Below are 20,699 nucleotides of genomic sequence, written 5' to 3'. Positions count from 1 at the left end.
TGTTAGAAAACTACTTAATGGTAATTGTAAATCAAATGGCTAAGCTGAAATAAAGAGTTCAGCTCTTTAGTTAACACTATTAATTAGACTGATTTAGGGATTATTTTTGTTTAAAATTGTAAATAACAACAGTATTGTGAGAATGAACAGGAGTTGCTGTTATGAAGCAAAATAATGTCTTGAACAATTTAAATAAAATAATAACTTATTTAAAACTACTTGAATGAATTAAATAAAACAAAAACAGGTGGTGTGAGTCATAGTTTTCAGTTATTGAATAGTGCATATGTTATTATCTATTGTTTAAATATCCATTATGCACAGCCGCTTACAACACTTAGCTGGCACTATAAATGCAAGCTTTTCTGGTGGAATATTTTCTCACAACTGACATAGGCTGCATAATCACTACATGGGTCACAGAATATATAGAACCTTACATAGATAGAATATTAAGAAGGGTCCGGATTGTCTATTGTTAAAGTAAAATCCATGGGGACAACTCCATGTACAAACTGAATAAGAATTCAGATTCAGTCAGTGTTTACTCCATTTCAAAGTACCAATAAATACATTAACAGTTTTTTGTGCACATAAAGTATTATTGTCTTAATTACAGTTTAAGATATGTAAATTAAATATATTTAGTGATCTCTCCTTTAAATACAATAGTTTAATAATTCAACGAAGTATTATATCAACTTCAAAATGAATACTTTTTTTTTTGAAAATACACTTTTATAGGAAAAAAAAATAATATTACCATAATAATCCAGTTGTAACATTTATAATAGTCGGCCCAAACTAATACATTTTACCTACACAAAGACAATTTAAGATATAGAAATCATTAAGACTAGATAGTTATTCTACTAAAACCCAAAAGTAGATTAGTATAAGAGTATTTTCAGCTTAGAAGTGATGTTCATTTGACATAATATGCATTTCCAATGGCTTCTTGTAACCTGAAGCCCCAATGTTAGATCTCTTTGTATTATAATATGTATTAGTTACAAAATGTTAGCTATGTTGATATGTTAGAATTTAAACCAGAGATATCCACAGCTTGATTAAGTAAAATAATTTTTCAAATTAAAATGTAAAAAGCTATTATAAAAGCATGTTGATTATATATTATACCATGGTTCATAATCATGCATACTGAGAAGTACAGTATTAAATCTATCAAATAAAGAATGCAATTCATTTGAATAATTTTAATCAAGTCAATCTCATAAACATGAATGACATGTTATAATTTATAGCACAGTATATTATCAGTTATCTTTTATCAGCATCTAATATTTGATAAAATAATGGTGATTTGTATACTAATTTATAATAATTATAAATACAAATAAATAATTCCATATATTATTAGAAATAAAATAATAAAAAAGAAAAATATTGTTTTTTAAATTAATCACTACCATAGTTTTTAAAGTGAATGAAATAGAAATCATAGAAAACCACAACTTTTACTTTCCAGTAAAAGTAATACACATGAGAAAGTACAGCAACGAGAAACGTCGATATTGTTATGCGCATCCTTACTGCACCTAAACACCATTCCATATACGTGCTATGCCTAGGACACAAGAAAATATCTAGAATAACACCTGCAATTAAAAAAACTAGGTCGCTCTTAACGTAAAACATAACGAAACCCTTGTGCCGCAATATAAGCTTTTAGTTTTAATGACTACCAACTTTATTTATAAATGCTATTCCCGGAACTGCCAGAATAACCAAAAGAACTTCGAATCAATAACAGAGCAGTATATAAACAAAATCAATAAACCCAACAAAATGTAGCCGCTTACCAAACTTGCCGTATCCTGGCTGTCTAAGGAAAACTTATCACTCTCTTTCCCTCGATGGTCGGAGAAATTTTCATAATTACGAGTAGGACTGTTTTTCATTTTTCACGATGAGTAAAAGCTCTTAAGCCTCAAAATACATTTTCACGCGGAAAATGCACTACATAAGCCAATGATGTTCACAAAGCGACTGAACAAATTACAAAAGTCAATTTCAAAAATGTATGATCGCAATGCATGACAAACGTCAAAGTTCAAAACTGTCACTATATGTAAATGTCATTGATACGTCGGAAATAATTATTGTAAACTGATAAAGTCTTGATATTATAAAAATTAAAATATTTACTTTAATATTTCAAATTATACAAAGATTTAAATAAAACTATATAAAGTGTTCATTTATTCGGTTTTGATGATGTACATATTGTAAAAAAATGGTTTATGTTATGGGCTCAAAAACTTCTTGATATTGTTATAGGTTGTGAATGAATTATCCACTACGACAAAGTATTATCTACTTTATCGGCCAGACCCACTATCTACTTTAATAAAATCCTGATTCAGTTTACCACTTTGGATCTAGTGATATTTTATAAAATTAGGAAAGATATCTATTTTATGCTTACAGTTTTACTATACTTTTTTTCCGTTTCCGGGGTATCCCAAAGCGGGACTTGAACATAATCTTGCAATCCATCATTTTTCGTACGGCGAAACATGAGATTGAATTCACAGTACAATTAACTTACAACCATGCATTTTTACATTACACAACACACGTCCAACACACTAGATATTTTTCTTTTACTGAATTAAATATTCAGCGTTTTTCCACTCTACGTGGACTATGTAATTAGCACAACATGATCACGAAACACTGCGATGCCGTCAATACATACAACGATGTAATAAATCTTATCTCTTAGTGATAAAAACTATTTCTTAGAGCTAATACTTTTACTTCTGCTTAAGATTTTTTACTGTGGCGTTTACGTCACAGTCTTGCATACAAGAAAGGCCGGTCAAAAACTTGTACTGCTTGATTAGTGATATACTTGTTCAGGGTCATTAACATCAGAGTGATAGCTCTAATAATTAATTTTAAATGTCAATGAATAACTTTGACTAATGATGCCTAATTAAATTTTGCCCTTCAGTCATAGATCGCAATAATTTTCAGTAGAATTTATTTTAAAGAAACTTTCTAGTTCTTTCTTTCGTTATAGTAACTTAGTAGTTAGATTAGCGGCCTAGTTCCTGCTGTCCAAACTTTAAAAAAATCATTTCTTAATTTCAGGTTCACAAGATTTTGCCTCCTAATAATTCAAGACTGGTATTGATAAAGATTGGTATATTATTTATTCAATATACATTATATGGATAGAAAACATGCTCAAAATCATCAATATTGAAAAAAAAAATTTTTTTAACAACCACCAAATCTCGTTTTATTATGTATACAGTTTATATGATTTTAATATCAGAAAAGGAAAATAAAAGAATCAACTAACATGATTTATTAATTAAATAAAGATTTACTATACACTTATGCTTTCAAACCATCTTGCAATCCATAGCCAGGTCCCGTTGGCTCTTCTGTTAGTGATGTGAGACCTCCAAGGGGCTCAGATGCAAAACGGCCACTCCTTAAACAGATAAATAATAAATAAATAGACAATATTCAACACTTGCAGAAATTACAAACATATTAAACAAATAAGGCAGGTGGTAATAGCGGTTTAACTCTAGAGAAGTTTATAGTGGGTTTGCATTTTATATGTATGAATTATGAAATCTCATAGGGCCACAGATTGCTGTCCCATTTCCGCGATTTGATGGATATATGTATTTAGCCGTGACTTGTATGTACAACATCAGGGTTGACAGTTCCCCGGTTAAATAAGTAGCCCGCAATATCGCAGTACAGAACTCCCGAGGGTACTCTTTGTTTCAAGAATACATGGGTCCCGCCAAAGATATACAATGTAAATACATAAATAGCAATTATGTAGAAATATAGCAAGGCAAAGGAAAAAAAACTACAGTTTGCACTCCGGGAGTGCCGGCAGAAGTGTAAACTTGAATATTAACGTTGTGTATTTTTGATATTTTGGAATGGTTAGGGAATAATTTTGCACGAATTGCTTTAATTTTCAATATAAAAGTATCATTTATGTGGTGGAGTACAATATTTATTTATTGCGCTATCGTACACAAACATGAAAATTTTGATTACATTAAATACTGATAGGCTGATTGAAGATGGATTAAAAATTAAAAAAAAAACATTAAATACGCCGCGCCAGCTGTCTACTCTCCATCCGTCTTACGAATTTTCGATCAGGTCACGTGTCCTGACGCGAGTTTAATTTTTTTTACCCATTCCAAAAAAGTGTACAACGCCGCTAAAGAAGTTAAAGCTAATTTTTGAATATATGATAAATCAAGCAGTAGCAATTAGAAAACCCACTTACAGATACAAGGGGAGGCCCCTATCAAAGTTTGAAATTTGTGCTAATTATAAAATATTATATAGTGTACAATACTAATATGAAGCATCTATTCTACCTTGGACCAGGTTTAGGTTTTTCATCGCGTTTCAGTTTATCAATGATTTCCTTTGTGTCCTCTACCGTGAGATCTTCCTGCAATAACAGAAACATTGAAATGTAAATACAAATAAAGAAGCGGAAGCTACAGTTTAATTTTTCAGTAATTGAATGTTAAGGACTGTTTTGTTTTAATAATATGGTTTTTCTTAAAACCTTACATGCTGAGTCCAACTTAATCAACAAAATACAAACAGAAATAAAAAAAAAAAAAAATTGATTTATTGTGGTCTGATGACAAGCAATTGCTTCATGTTGGCAAGTTATTAATAAGGGTTGTTAAAATAAGTGTAGTAAGTATAGTTAAAATAAGTGTTGTTTGATGATTTGCTATTTTAAAAGAGTACCAAGAGGTTTTATGGCAGCTTTTTTTCTCGGCCTACACCCTGTCTTCTTTGCCGATGAGTAGGAATTAATAATTTTATGATGTGGAATAATTGATATTATGTTCCATAATAAACATATTTTATTTTATTCAATGACAGCTTTATACTGTTGATCTATGGTCACTGGTATGAGTTTCATGTCCTTAACACTTTCACTAAGTGTCAGACAAGTTACAACAACTTGTGAAATATACATAGGGTATAGGAACATTAGAAAAACATTGCCATCAACCCATTTTTTTAAGTAACCAATGCGAGTCTAATTAAAATGCGTTACTTACATAGTAGTCATCATTCACTTGCATCATTGGTGCATTGACGCAAGCTCCTAAGCACTCAACCTGAAAATGTATGTTTTCATAATTTTTTGATGAGACACATTGTAAATAGTTAAATAATTTTCTATGCCTTACACACGCCGTCATTTTTAGTTGTAAAACAGTATAAGAAATTGTAATAGTGCACATAGAAAACCAAAATTATTGGCACACCACACAAACCTCAGAGATTGAAAATTTTCCACAAGGGCTGTTGCCACCAACTTCACATCCAGTAGCATCTTTGATGGCATTAAGGACAGCATCTGAACCACGAAGCCAACATGGAGTGGTGGTACATACTTGTACATGGTACTTTCCAATTGGCCGTCTGTAAATATATTTTGTAAATTAAACTTTGTGGTAAAGTTATTTCCTACTCAAAATTTAAAAGACCAATGAAGAGTTTATTGTCAGATCTTGTCCATCCTTGATTTAAGAACTGACAGTAAATGTAAATTTAGAATGATTAATTTTTTTTTAATCAATGGCGCTATAACCTCTTTACGTCTGAGCCTCAGATTTCTGAAACTGTTTCATGATCATTTTTAAATCTGATAGGCAAGTAGGTAATCAGTATCTTTAGTGCCTAACCCACATGTCGATTTCCTGCACCGTTCGAGTGAATGTTAAATGCGCACATTGAAAGAAAGTCCATTGGTGCACAGCCGGGGATCGAACCTACGACCTTAGGGATGAGAGGCGCATGTTAAAGCCACTAAGCAAACACTGCTCATTAATTTTTTTACTGACATTCATACCTGTAGATTGATTGGAAGGAGTTATTTTCATATCAGTGCTTATTTATTTACTTCCTATAGCAATAGCTCTACAGGACTCAACATTTATGTATACAGTTTTAATGTTTTTTAATATCTGTAGTGCATTTAAAGCATGTCAATCCGGGCATAGAATATATATTATAAGTATATACAGTTGCTAAGTGTTCATACATTGTTTTGTTATTTAAAAAAAAGTGGCTAGGGATGTATTAGTTAAAAGCTCCACCACATCCTTGTTCCTTGCAAATAAGTATGACTCCATAACATACCTGATAAACATAGTATAGAAGGTTGCAACTTCATAAACTCTCATTCTAGGTAGGCTCAACAACTCTGCTACTTTATGCATAGCAGATATGGGTAACCAGCCTCCATTCTGACGTTGGGCTAAATCTAGCAATGGTATCATTGCAGCACGCTTGTGGCCTTCAGGGTAAATAGCTAGGAGGGCATCAATTCTCTGAAAAAATTAACATAAATATTATATACCTAACCACCAAATATATAGCAATTTTACTTTGTACTAATGAAATTATTAAGGTTGAATTTATTTATTTTCACCAAACAGTGATACAAAAACTGATTCTTTTTATTGTATATAGAGAAAAAAGGATTATCTCGTTATAATACGTCATGTATTAGAATTCTTCTAATTTCAAATTCTGTAAAAATCACCTGTTGGTTTTCTGGTGTAAATTCAAAGGCAATGTTTGGGTTATCTTCAGGGGTGTCTCTGTGCACGAAAAGACTGTCATGTTGAAGAGTAGAAGACGTCTGTAAGGCTCTAGAAGACGCTCTCCACTTGAAAATAAAAGCACAATATTCGTGATAGCAGGACGGTCAATATTATGTAATGCGTTTATTAGATGTACACAGACTAGTGAATTGAAACCTACCAAGCCTTGAACGCCAGATCTTAGGCTGGACAGCATGACTGTTATTTTATTAAATAATTATTGCGAAACACTGTTCGCGAACAAACCTTCGCGATTTTATTTTTTATGTTCGAAATTCGAAATATTATTTGACATCTGACTTTGACATATTATGACAATAATGACATAACCATGTCATTGTTGTCAAATTGGATGATTTTCGTTTAAAAATCAATTTTTATTATAAAGTGATGAGCGAAAAATTTTAATTTAATTAAATCTTATGATTTCTATAGGAAAGTACAATTCAGTAAAGATATTTATACTAAAATCAGGTCAAATTCATAAATATAACTCCTGATCAGACTATTGTGCAATGTTCACGTAAATCTGAAGACAAAACCATATTCGACAGGCGTGGCCCACTAACGTTAAACAAATTTGTATGGGAAATATATTATTAGCTCACGCTTTATCACATAACCATTTTCATTTGGCGTTGGCGACGTGGCAATGGGGCAATGGGCCAGTCGAAAATCCATTTTGTCTTAAGCGCCTAAACTGTCTAATTAAATGATTAGTTGTTGCTTAATCAAAATTAACTGTCAAGATTAAGCAACCTTGGTGTGATGTGGATACCATGAAACTTATCGAACTACAAATACAAGAAACAGTAAAATCTACGGAACACCTCAGTAGTACTACCACTAGTAATTTCGTGACTTAAAAATAAAGTTAGACTGGATGCTATCGCTGACATTTTTGTAGGCATTATTAAGCTCTAGAACTCAATAATACAACTCTCGTCGTTAAGGAAGCGTTCGTAAGAAACATTTTCATTCGGCCATTTTTTCTCCGACTCACTTTGCAAATCCCTACATAACTCAACTTACAATTGACATGGCTTTCTATTGGTAAAATAATTTTCAAATATGGTTGGATAGACCCAGAGATTACCCCCGTAAACCCCCCCCCCCATAATATTAATCTATAGTAAGTGAAATCGAATCAAATAGTTATAATAACGTAAATTTAGTACAGTCACGTTCTAGATCATATGAATAAAAGTTTGTAAACAATTTCCCGTCTGATATCGGACATTTTGGTCACAATGCACTTTCTAAAAATCTCATTCTAACCCCTTTGTCGCGAACACTCGATATTAATTTCTTATCAATACCTTGTGCCGTTATCTCATTTCGTCGGACACCAGTGTGACCAATTGAGCGTTAACCGACTTTTAATAAGGCCTTTTACATTTTATTGAACAAGTGTATTTGAAGATAAGAGGTATGGGTATTATAAACAATTTTAAAATAATATATTCGATATTATCATGAAAGTAGTGGTAGTCTAGTAGTAAAAACAATATTTTAATTATAGAATAATACGTATACTTATTCTAATAATTATATTTCAATTGATGTGATTACTGAACGACTGATGAAACGTCATACGAGTATAATATAACGACAGCTGAGATTCCTGCAAGATTAATTTCGATATTATTGATACTTGGTCTGTTTTCACTAATTACGCAAATAGGTAATTGTACAGCGTAATTGTACTTGGGGAGGAAAATATTATATAGAAGTTACGATCCTTGTAGAAGTGAATTAACTACTTGACGTGTACTTATCATTCGAACGTCAACAAAGTTCAGCATAGCAACGAATTTGCTTCGTTAACCCTTAAAACCATACGAATCCTTTCAGAGCCAATTATTTCAACACGATAAATACTAAGTTCGCTCGCCATTTCTAAAACTGCAGTCGTATGCGGCCGTATCCATAACAACATCGTTGTTTTGCCGATCCCCTATTCAATTTTTGTTTCTTTTAACTTTTTTCACGGAAATGCCGGTTGCGCGGGAATATGGCCTCTATCTCCATGCAAGTATGTGTAGTTTAAGAGGCCTCACGACAATGTGTTATTTTTTTAAAAAGAATACGCTGCTTCGATTCTAGAAGCACGAGCTTTATGCGAAGCCATTGAAATAGATGTTATGGTTTTTATGATTTTTGGTTTGGGCTATCGACTATTTGTATGACGATTCTACGTATTTGTTGAAGGTATGCGTATTCGTTATGGGTTTAAAAAAAGAGTTTAGAATTTTTGTAATTTATGGCTTGGATAAATTGGCATTTGTATTCCTACATTACTAATGATCAGAATTTCAATGAGTATATATTATATTAAATAATATATAATATAAACAGTTCCATTTTCAATTAAATTTAACTTTAAATAATAATAATTATAGCCATAAAAGACACATTTATTTACGAAAAAATTAACAATTAAGAAAATATAAAGGTAATATTTTGGTTGGTAACCCGCAGTATCGCTACACGCAGGTAATATCTTCAGAAAAGAGCGAAGTGAAGGTTAGTGCTCGGAGACCATTTCACATATAGGTTGTACTTATAACTTATATAGGCTTCAACTCTCGGCGAAATAAATAGTTTCAAGCAAACACAGTACTTGCTCTAAAAATTAACTAGTGAGACACAAAATGTGTCCATTCCTATTGGAACAAACATACGTGGAACTAAAGTGATTTTTTCGTATAAATAAATTTGATTGGCATTTATTTATTTATTAAAGTTCAGCACATCATATATTTAATGATATTTCTACAGTATATGTTACAAGCTGTATTTCCCCAAATACATTACAATTATGATAAACATAGAAAAATTCAAAAATTAAATATATATTACACTTTAAATTTTAGTTTTTACCAGTTTTTGCTTAACACATTACAAAAGCTTACTAAACTAATAAGTAAAATAGCGGATTATGTGCCAGATAAAGTGTTACAATGCTTTTTTTTAAGTGATCACGCCACTATCGAATATATTAAGTCCTGAATAAGTAGTGTTTATTCATATTCACGAAGAATTCGAATGATAAGAGCCTGAACTCCTTGGTTGGTTTCTGCAGACGGAATAAGGAAAATTCTGCTGATTTTGAAATGAAATGAAATGAAATAGTTTATTCTTGCAAGTAGGACTATATAAATCACTTTTACAATGTCTTCCTAAACTAGATGAAGTCGACATTTCCTAACTGACTGCCCTGAGAAGAAATGTCGAAACAAACTCGGGGGTCTTGGTCTCTTTTATAGTCCAGATAATACAATAATAAATTAATAAGTTGGTGTAAACAAATGCAGAGTATTTACTGGACTGGTCTTTGGAAGAAAGAACCAGATCGATCTGAGCAAGCCTGCGCCAGCAGACGGCTAGCATGCCCCGAGTAGCTCATGCAGCTCAACCATTTTTGAGGGAGCTGCACAACCCGGTACACAACAATACCGCCAGTGGCACCATAAAAATATGTGGGGCAACAACTCACTCAGATCAACATTAAAAAGTGACATCAATGTTAATGTTCTGTTAGCGGTTACTGTTCTGTATTTGAATTAAACAATTATAAGTAGATGCACTCCTAATAGCACGCGATCATAGATAAAACTTGCTTTACAGACTCCCTTGAAACGGATCTCAAGATAAATGATCTTAAAAGATTACTATAGACTCTCGACAGTCTAAGACGCGCCTAAGTGTGAATAGGTGACCTAATTTACTGACCTGAGGTTTCTATTCATATCGTAGGTAAACCTTTCCAAAACCGACCAAGATATAATTAAAAAATCTATAACCATAGAGAATAGAATTAGGGCGCCATATCCGGTAACAGATACTTTATTTATTAACACTTCGTTGCATTACAATATAAAAAGTTAACATAATTAAATGAAAAGGAGTTTAATTCAATTCACACAGGAAACTAATTCTTATTTGCAACGCATCATTTCATTTATTCAGAAAAGTATTCTTTTCTCTTCTCTTTCTGAGAAGACTTACTGAATGATGTATTATTTGCTATGAATGTCGTATGTTTGATGGATTTATATAATATTCGATTATATGTTATATCATGGCAAATCTCTCACACTCCTCGTAGATACACATGTGTCAAAGTATGTTAGCGAATAAATGTTGTCAAATATATTTCAATATACTGTAGTCCATCCGTGACTTAAAAACGATTTTCTCATTAAGAGTTAACGGGTTTTTTTTATAGAACAGCGAACATACGGGCAAGAGGCTCACCTGATGTTAAGCGGTACCGCCGCCCATGGAAGGACTCTAATACGGGTTGCAGACCAAGAGCTAAGCTAAGTTAGTTTAGCTTAGCTCGCATAGCTGACGCAGTTTTCCATACTTGTGTGCAGACCGCAAACTATGCGAACTAAGCTATGTGAGCTAACTAAAATATGCGAAGCTAAGTTAGTTGTGTATGCCGATGCGCAGCTACACGAGCTAAGCTAAGCCCCTCCCGCTACCCCGCACACCATTTGCACATCCTTCGCCACACTGACTGAGCTTTGGCTTAGCTGTTGGTGTGCACGCTATTTATTTCTAGCTTAGCTTAGCCTAGCTTGCTTGGCATAGCTTAGTTTAGCCTTGGCATAGCTTAGTTTTCGGTCTGCAACCGGCTTAAGTCGAATTGGTACGGAAATACTTCAGTGGGCAGCTGGTTCGCGGCAAAAATATGAGTGGGATTTCGTATTCTGCCTTGACGCCCGATGATGAAACTCAGCTGCAGGCGAACACTCTCCATGGTTACTTATGCCTTTCAGTGATGATTAAACAAGTATACTATAGCTGCAACTATTTATAAAAAAGTGTTTCCTGCCCTATGGTTTCTAACTAAGTCATTATCTAATCGGAAACTTTGAGCAGAGTACAATTGTATATAGGCATATAATAATTAATCTTCTGTCACAGATAAATGATTATATGCCTATATACTATAATTTATATATTTATGGGCTCTGCATGCGGAATGCGTGGTTAAATGTAATCACACATTACACATTTTATGCATGCATAGAGTAAAGCACACTTTAAAAAATATTGGAGGTTATGATTTCGATTTCCGGCTAGAAACACACCATAATATCGAGTGCCTTTTGATGTAATATATATTACGTGAAGTGGGCTAAATTTATTACTTTTTTTATACAATTGCCGTTGAAAGGAACAAAATGATTATCCTGCAATAATACAGATAAAAATGTGTCTACACATAATTTAATACACACAAGTATTGGTAACTCGTATAAGATAAAATAGAATTTATTAAGGAGATGACCAAAAATATACCTGTTTCTCGGAACGTCTGTAGGTCGAATGCTTAGCATAATTTTTGCCAGAGGTCGAAGTGACCCTAACGTTGCGTCAGACCACAGCTTAGGCTCATAAAAGGTTAAAGTGACAGATCCGAATGACTCTTTCATGGTCGTTTTTAGGTTTCTAAAACCGATTATAGTTTTATAATCGCTTTAAGATTTTGCGCCGTTCTTTTGTTTTATATTTTTCTGTTATAAGCCGTGAGGGATGTCGTTATTGTCTCTGTATAGGTGTACTAAGCTGATTTGTTGGTACTGAGGGTGTTCGTTCAATATCCAATTAAAATTACCATTTAGTTTTACTTCTATTCTCGCAGGTAACACTTGTTCGTATGACGAAGGAAATCTTCGCGTACAAGCCGCCATATCTTGATCTGATGACATACATTAGGCACAAAATGGGAACACCTGTTTGCCTATATAAAAACAATAAACGATAAGAAGGAAAAAGTCTACCTAATAATCGCGCACCTTATTAGTATTTCTCTTTTGATATAGGCGTGGTATATCAGTATCAGTTTAGACAAAAAATAACTAGCTTTTGTTTTCCTCGTAACTATGAACATAACGACACTACTAAAATAAAAAATAATCTTAAGTCTTCGTTTTATTTGTTCAAAAATAGGTTCCACTTATAGAAATAATACAAAACGGAAGCAGATAAAATCTAGATTACGAAGATAAGTCAATGACCATGCTACAAGTAATTGGTAGGAACTAGTGTAGCGGTTAACGAGTAAAAAAGAGGCAAAAACATCCACGGGCTAACACTTTCTATCTGTGGTTACGGTGGCTTTAGGTATTAGGTTAAATTTGGATAGATTTTTACCGTTTAAAATCTTTATTTTAAATTATAGCCATTAAATGACGTCTATAAGTGACTTGTATCTTCATATATCATATATTCATATATATACATGGACGAGGAAAGCAAGATATAGATCTTTGTGTAACTAAGTAGAAATAAGTTATAATGTAACTTACAAAATTGTCAGTAAAGGCTATATTTATTTATGTATTTGTTTTTATTTATTTACACTTCGTTGCATTACAATATAAAAAATTAACATAATTAAATGTAAAGAAGGGCAACTGGCGGCCTTATCGCTTTCGAGCGATCTCTTCCAGGCAACCACTGTGAGAAAAGAAAAAAAATGTATTAAATTAGGCAAGAAGTGCAAAAATACATGTTACATATACAGTCGACTCTCGATAATTTGAAACTCAAGGGACCAGAGATAAATTTCAAATTATCAAGAGTTCAAAATAACAAGTGTTTGAATAACCACGAGGGGGAGAGGCGACTGAAGGAAATAGGAATTTGATCAAAATTTGTTACCTATTATTTCTATATTCTTATTATGTATTAACAATTATTATAACAATTATTCACAAATTTTTATTTCGAAAAGAAGTCTGTAATCTTTTTTTGAGTGAGTGACTCATTTATGTAAACAATTGACAAGTCTGTGCATGTATGTAAACAAACGACAGGTATGTGCATGATAAACGCTTCAAATTATAGAGAGTAGGCAAGACCGGACTTCAAATTGTCGCATGTTGGCGAGCAAGATAATACTTTTTTAACTTCAAATTACCGAAGGGACCAATTATCATTGATTTTATTCAATTTATCGAGTATTTTTCAAGGGACCGGAAAAAAATTCAAATTAGCGAGAGATTCAAATTAACGAGTGTCAAATTATCGAGAGTCTACTGTAGTTAGTAAAAAAATTAACTGAACAGGAACAAAAAATAAACTAAACTAATAAAGGATACATGAAAAATAAAAACAAGAATGTGCACATGAATCATAATAATTTAATTTGAGAATTTAATTTAAGATCACTCTCACGTCAGTAGTTAGTACGAAAGTTAAGGATACGATGTGGACAGGTAATGTTTGTACAGAAGAAATTTAAAGGAAGATAGAGAAGAGAAGACTATATTTATTTATTTATTCATATCTTTATATATATAATTCTACTATCAGTGTGTATGTCACTGAACTCCTGTTTAACGGCTGGACCGATTTGAATGAATTTTTTTGTATGCGTTTGGGTGACGCCCTGGATGGTAATATCCTAATCACTTGAAATATCATGCAGGTAACGTCTATCGGGTCCTAGTAGTTTATAATTCTTTGTTCATCATTCATTTTTAATTTGCCCGAAATGGTAAATGTCATTGCAGTGACAGCTAATATTGTTTGTTTAAGATGGTTTGATTATTATGTTCAGAGTTGAGTTTAAATCGTGATAAAGCGTTTTAAAAATCATATGCGATATTCACTATAAAACAGTTTACACACGTCTCAAGAGAAATACTTGGTATAATAACACCATAATCAGCCCACGACAGTACTTACCTCATAACTAATAAAAAGCATAAACAAGACAACGTAATTGTTCCCAACAAAAACTCGTACAAGGCAAGTGCATGAATGGGACCAACCAAAACCGCCGGGAAAACGATAAAAACGACGATCCATATTCGAGAAATGATTAAAAAAGAAAGACGAACCGGCACGTACCAACCTCTTGTAAAAAGAAAACTATTCTACCGGAGCGTGAATGAAAAACGCCGACACGCGTAACCAAGACGGTGATTATTTTTATTTTTCATCTCCTGTACTTTTATTTGCTTAATTCTTGCTTTTATTGTGCTCGTATGTGGGTCAGACTTTTTGGTTTTACCAAGGTCGGGATGTTTGCTTGTTTTGTGGTAATTATCGTGCGATTGAACCCGCATTGAGCTTTTAGTTTTAGCGAGATTGGAAGTGAAACGGGGTTGCAGTTTTGTTGCCTGAAATGAGGAATTTGTGTTTTTTGCACTACAATTATTGGATATGTTTTCGATTTTACTATTTTTTTTAAATTAAAATAAAATAAAATCGTGCCAAGAGTTTCATTCTTATTTGAAATCTTCAGCAGCTATATTTAAAAAAAATTGTTCTTCTGATTAATATAAATAATAATAAACATTTTGGGTACTTACTTACCTATATTTTGTAATTCGTTACTTTTAAGCCAACAAAGTTTTTCTAAATAAATAACTTCAATAAGTGTTTTTTTAATTGACTTCTTATTATTTTACCTAAATTTAACGAATGTCCCGTTTTGAGCCAAAAAATAAATGGTCACTTTAGGTATAGCCTAGATAAATTTTACTGAACCAAAATGCGTTTTTTTTAGTTTCCTTGGGTAAAAAACCTTCAGTTGTTTTGGATTTGATGCCTTGGATATCGTAAAGAAAATTATTTAAGTTTAAATTAACTGTGAGGTTAGTTCAAATATACCTCCGTACACCGCTTCGAATGGATTTCCTGATCTAATAATCTATCTATCTATCGATCTAATGATCTAAATCCCCTTTAGAATGCATTGTAACCCTAACAACTCAATTATATCGTCCTGAAACGGTCTCAAATGACAGCCATCCGATCGAGAGTAAATGATTCATTGTGGTTAACAATGTTGCCAGTTAATTGCCCAAGTTTTTGCTGTTTCGAGGTCAATGACACTTATATAAATTATATTCGCATTAGCAAGAGATAGTTGTAGGAATAGTTATTATATGTTACTATGAACTATTTATTATGGGATTGCCGTGAGCGATGCAATTTAGGTAGTTTTTGTTTGGTGAGCAAAAAACGTTTGGATTTGTCACAATTCTATGACCATACAACAATATTTATTTCATCCGCATCACCTTGATGGCTGGAAGTCTTCCATTGTCTGCTTCACAAGACATTTTCGTTTGCGAACTAGCGGAATTGGAATCCACTGCCGGTAGGGGTCTTTTTTGAAGTAAAGTAAAGAATAATACTCCACGAGTATACTTCTGTAAAGAAAGAGTATTTTGGACTCCCGTCCTGTAGTTCCCAATCATATAAATAATAAAAAAATACCTTTATTAGATACCTATATGTTTTACGTGCTGTTCATATGCGGAGAAGAGACAATGGGGATCTATTGTAATACGAGCAGCAGATCCGGGAAAACAACGATGTGGACCAGAAATCGACCACGATCACTCAGAAAAGAGTGCACGATTAAAAAGAGAAGAGAGATGTTCTCTTTCTTTCTGATAAATAGAAAGAAATATTGATAAAACTGAATTAATTAAGCCATTGGTGCATTTGATTTCAGATATTTCTTTTTGTAGCTTGCTTTTGAGCAGAAGGTAAGTACGAAATCACTTGTTTTGTTTGAAGGGTCGATTGATGAATCTGTTTTAATAAACCTATTAATATTTTATTCAGGCCACCAAACGATCGCGGTACAAAAGAAAAATTAATTGCAATTTTATAATTATCGTCGCTTGATAAGAATACAGTATAAGTAACACGACACTTAAAAAAAACAAAATATAATTTAATAATTATAATATATGTTCAAAGGAACGTAAATAATAAATTGTCTAAATTTACATTTACTGCCAGTTCTCTGACGAGAAGAACTGATAAGAATCTCGACACTCTTTTTAAGAGTTTTCCATCCATTGAAGAGGCGATAGTTTTTAGAATATTAGTGTAATTGTAGAAAATGCATGGACTTTAAAATTCTTTAGTCTCCTCATATTGTAACAGTATTACATTACATTCTTACTAATCGATTTATATATTATATGTGATTATATATAATTAGGCCGAAAGCGTGGTTTGTCTAGGACATTTTATTTTTGAAAGCAATTTATGAAATAATAGCTATTTCCTACACATTTCTATTGAGATTATAATGCAAGGTTTTTAAAAAGGTCTACACATCTTAAAAGCTTCATTGCAGCTTAATTTCGTGTACTGATATAGCCTAACTATCTAAGTCTCCGAAGAGTATAATAATAACCCATAATCCCCTATAATTTTAATACTACGAAGTTTCCAAACGAGCTTTTCCGCCCGTTAAAAGAACGGTAGCTTTTTTCAAGTATAGGACATTTGAATTACTCGGGCATCGATATACAACAAAAACTGGCCACCGACTTGCAGCTTAACGCATTTAGTCATCGTTCCGAGTAAAAAGTAAAAATAACTATGACCAGAGTCTGCATCTGAGTCTCAAGGCCAAATCCTGACTTCGCTAGAACGGGACACACATACTGTTTACTGCTGGACGGACAAGGATAGCCGTTTTAGTGTCTTCGTCCTTTGAAAAGGGAAAGTGGTAGTTAGTGCGCTGGCGTGAGTGAGATGAAAAAATGACCGAAGGGCAAAGTAGGATGGTAGGTTAGTTCCGTGGTCGGTTAGAGAGGGAGGGAAGAGGAACCGGTTAATTTTGAAGGGCTTTGGACCACGATGCTGCGGTATAGATGATTTTATTACACTGATTTATTATATTCTAGTAAAGTTTTATTCTATTCTGTTGTTTCGGTTGGTTACAGGAACTGATCTCGATCAGCACGCAGTTATTGCGTCAAGACATGTATGATTTTCTGTTTAGGGCTTATAATGTGATCTTGCCAAATTTTTTAAGATTACTTAGCTGCCCGCGCAAACTTAGTTTCACCTTAATGCCTAGCCTATGTTTTAGTACATACCAACATGGAACATTTTGCTATGCTACCCCAGAGACTGTTCGGTTTTCCGGAATGAAAACTTTTTAGGTGTTTCTGTGATTTTTCTCTATATAGACCTCAGAGTTCAAGTTATAAGTTCTTAACTAACAAATAAAAAATAAGAGTTGGTCGTAGAGGATAGATGAAAATTAGGGTTTGAATGTAATTTTGTATGATCTATCATAAAAAAATAAAAACAAAAAAATTTGTCGAAAAATAAAATAAAAATTTGGGGTGGACACCCCTTATCACTAAGGGGTTTGAAAGATAGATAGTAGCCGATTCTTACACTTACTGAATATGCATACAAATTTCATAAGAATCGGTCGTGCCGTTTCGGCGAAGTATGGGAACGAACATTGTGACATGAGACTTTTATATATTAGATTAATACATAATACAGAATAGTACAGCACAAATCATCAAATTATCAAATCATCCATCTTAAAAAAAATTTAAAATTTTACAATGTCTATAAATTAAGTACATTATAGGCTCTAATGAAAAAGATGCCTTTCAGATACCATAAGGCAGACCGTTAGTTGATATACTACGTGTATATGACACGCGTCATATCACTATATAGAATGACACGCGTCGATTTTTTGTAAGACATGCCGGTTTTATCACGATTTTTCACTGCACAAAAATTATAACAATCTTTTAGCGCCCAGCCAGGATTACGAAACAAAGGGGGGCTAACTAGCCGGAAGCTCATCTGATGTTACTCACAATATCAGAAAGTGAGTGCGTTGCCGGTCTTTTAACAATTGGACTCTAAGTCGACCCTAAGTCGAATTGGTTCGAAGGGCAGCTGGTTCCACATAGCTCCCAAAAATAAGCCTTAAAACGTTCAGTTGTAAACCACATCACACACACAGACACACACACACACGACAGACATTAAGGTGATACAAAAATCCTTTAACTATTGAGATAAATGTATTATGGGTAAGAAATCAAACAGACAGTGCGAAATATGACTCCGGTGTCTCAAAATATATGCTTAAATAAATACATTAACAGGTTATTGATAAATACTTTAATTACTGGTAATGTTGTTGCTCAATTACCAACAGTGGGCCTAATTTTTTAACATCCAAGTTAATCGGACCAATTAAAAGAGTACGTGACAAGCTTTGTGTATAGTAATCCAATTACTTTTTATTTTTCTGTAATAGCTCGGTCGACATGAAGTTTGATATTTAGTATTACGTAAAAAGAAATCTCGTAGTTTTTCAGCTTATTTTAAATAGTAAATTATACAAAATTAGTTTTGATTTTAGCATGCTTTCACAGGCAATGCAAGCTTTAAAATTATTGAGAAATATCATTAGCAGAAACCCAACATAGAATTCTGACGCGTTCTATAGAATTCGCAATTTTTTATTATATCGATATACAGACAATTTAACATACAAAAATATCTAATATTCATATTTACTATATTTGTAAGCTAAAAAATTGATAAACAATACCAGCATTATTTTTAAAAATAAAAAAATAAATCAGTGGCGCTACAACCTCTTTAGGTCTTGGGCCTCAGATTTCTGAATCTGTTTCATGATTAAATCTAATAGGCAAGTAGGTGATCACTGATCAGCCTCCAGTGCCTGACAGACGCCGTCGACTTTTTGGGTCTAAGACATGTCGGTTTCCTCACGATGTTTCCTTCACCGTTCGAGCAAATGTTAAATGCGCACATAGAAAGAAAGTCCATTGGTGCATAGCCGAGGATCGAACCTACAACCTCAGGTATGAGAGTCGCACGCTGAAGCCACTAGGCCAACACTGCTCTAGCATTATTATTATTTATTTTAAATTTTTAAAGGCAAGGTGCCCTTAATAGCGTAGGAGAGTATTTCTACCATAAGTTTTGACAACAATTATAGGTAATGTTCTTATTATGTACTTTGCACTTCTTGCTTACCTTATCTAATTTTTTTTTCGATAAGGCCGCCAGTTGCCCTCCTTTTCTTAATTATGTCAATTGAATATTTCTGTATGTATCGAAGTTTTAATAAATAAAAATGATAATAATGATCATTCTTTTTAATGCAAATCTCATAATAATTATTATTATGAGTTTGGCATTATTATTTTGATATGGTTTTTTTTATAATCAACGATTAATTATTATTATTAACGACTTTGTTTTTGTCTTGATTGTGTACATTGTTAACCTTTTATTTTAATAGGCTTCAACCTTGTTAGTAGTTCTAGTTTGCTACTTTGTAGTGCCAGTTGAAGCTGGTACATATAATTTGTTGTCTTTGTTGTGTGTAAAATCAATAAAAAAAGAAATATATATATTATATACATATATATATTAACTCGACTTGCTATTGTTTGAAATTTCAATTTCTGACCCCCAAACATTACATATACATGCCAACGTATTTGTGTCAAGAAACTTACTAGCTTATTTCAATAACTAAAATATCGACTATTATTAATGCTCTATTATCTATTTTATTGAAGAACAAAGACACATCAATTGAACTGCGTCTACGACTCTTATTTGCAGGTCTCTCTTTACTGTTGTTAAGTGAACAGTGTCCAAGACTGATTCGCGGGATCAGTGTGAACCAAGGTCAGGGGTGGAACAGAAAATCTATGGACTTGAATAATTTGAAAGTTTTTTTGAATATAAGTAACAATAATTACAGAATGAATCGGACGACTACTAAAGTCTGCTTTAGATTTCCGGCGAAACAATTGCTTTTCCGGGTTGTGATAAGAGAACATTATTTTTGTTTTCAAGTAATTTCTACTTGTTTAAGATCGTTATTATATGTTCTGATATAAAAAAGAAACTTCTTTAATAATGCCATCGGACATTTACATTCAGGTCAAGTATTTTAAATAAAACTACTACTAACTTAAAGGCCGGCAACGCATTTGCAAACCTCCTGTTAGTGGTGTCCATGGCCAGCGGTAAGCACTTAACTTTAAATTCTGCCTGCTCGTTTGCCTACTACCTAAGACCTATAAAATGCCTTTAACTTTTCAATACATATGTATTTCTAAGCTATCTGTATTATCAGTATTATCCGAGGCAGTATCTCCTAGAAGTAGTAAAGAAGTCTCCCGGGCTTTATCTGTTCCGAGTCAACATTTACCAATAAGTATTTGCATCTACACACGC

The 20,699-nt window shown here is 32.9% G+C and overlaps 2 protein-coding genes across 3 annotated transcripts in view; both read right to left on the bottom strand.

Annotated features, from left to right (window-relative positions):
- The window catches only part of LOC125057041 (calcium-transporting ATPase type 2C member 1), a 40,332-nt gene extending 37,623 nt beyond the window's left edge, over window positions 1–2,709 (bottom strand). Inside the window, exon 1 of one of the 2 annotated variants that reach the window (XM_047660469.1) lies at window positions 2,450–2,709. In XM_047660469.1, coding sequence (XP_047516425.1) covers window positions 2,450–2,542 — 93 coding nt within the window. In that variant the 5' untranslated portion in view covers window positions 2,543–2,709. Of the gene's footprint in view, window positions 1–1,823; window positions 2,014–2,449 lie in introns of those variants that run through there. The other variant, XM_047660468.1, reaches the window with a different exon arrangement.
- A 616-nt stretch (window positions 2,710–3,325) lies between these two features.
- LOC125057042 (NADH dehydrogenase [ubiquinone] flavoprotein 2, mitochondrial) lies at window positions 3,326–6,976 on the bottom strand. Its single transcript, XM_047660470.1, has 7 exons — window positions 6,814–6,976; window positions 6,593–6,718; window positions 6,187–6,377; window positions 5,319–5,466; window positions 5,100–5,159; window positions 4,392–4,468; window positions 3,326–3,469 (listed from the first exon to the last, which is right to left on the bottom strand). The coding sequence occupies exons 1-7, from the start codon at window positions 6,847–6,849 to the stop codon at window positions 3,370–3,372; spliced, it is 738 nt and encodes a 245-aa protein (XP_047516426.1). The 5' UTR covers window positions 6,850–6,976; the 3' UTR covers window positions 3,326–3,369.
- Window positions 6,977–20,699: the final 13,723 nt, after the last annotated feature.

Source organism: Pieris napi, chromosome 16 (assembly GCF_905475465.1).
Source record: "Pieris napi chromosome 16, ilPieNapi1.2, whole genome shotgun sequence".
NCBI classification, from domain to species: Eukaryota; Metazoa; Arthropoda; class Insecta; order Lepidoptera; family Pieridae; genus Pieris; species Pieris napi.
This window is presented reverse-complemented; position numbering and strand designations above follow the sequence as displayed.

Excerpts from the sequence above, each read along its gene's own strand:
- LOC125057042 (XM_047660470.1), bottom strand. The coding sequence starts at position 6,849 with ATGCTGTCCAGCCTAAGATCTGGCGTTCAAGGCTTG. Across the intron at positions 6,719-6,813 it reads GATCTGGCGTTCAAGGCTTG|TGGAGAGCGTCTTCTAGAGC; the intron begins GTAGGTTTCAAT and ends TTTATTTTCAAG. Across the intron at positions 6,378-6,592 it reads TTACACCAGAAAACCAACAG|AGAATTGATGCCCTCCTAGC; the intron begins GTGATTTTTACA and ends TAATTTTTTCAG.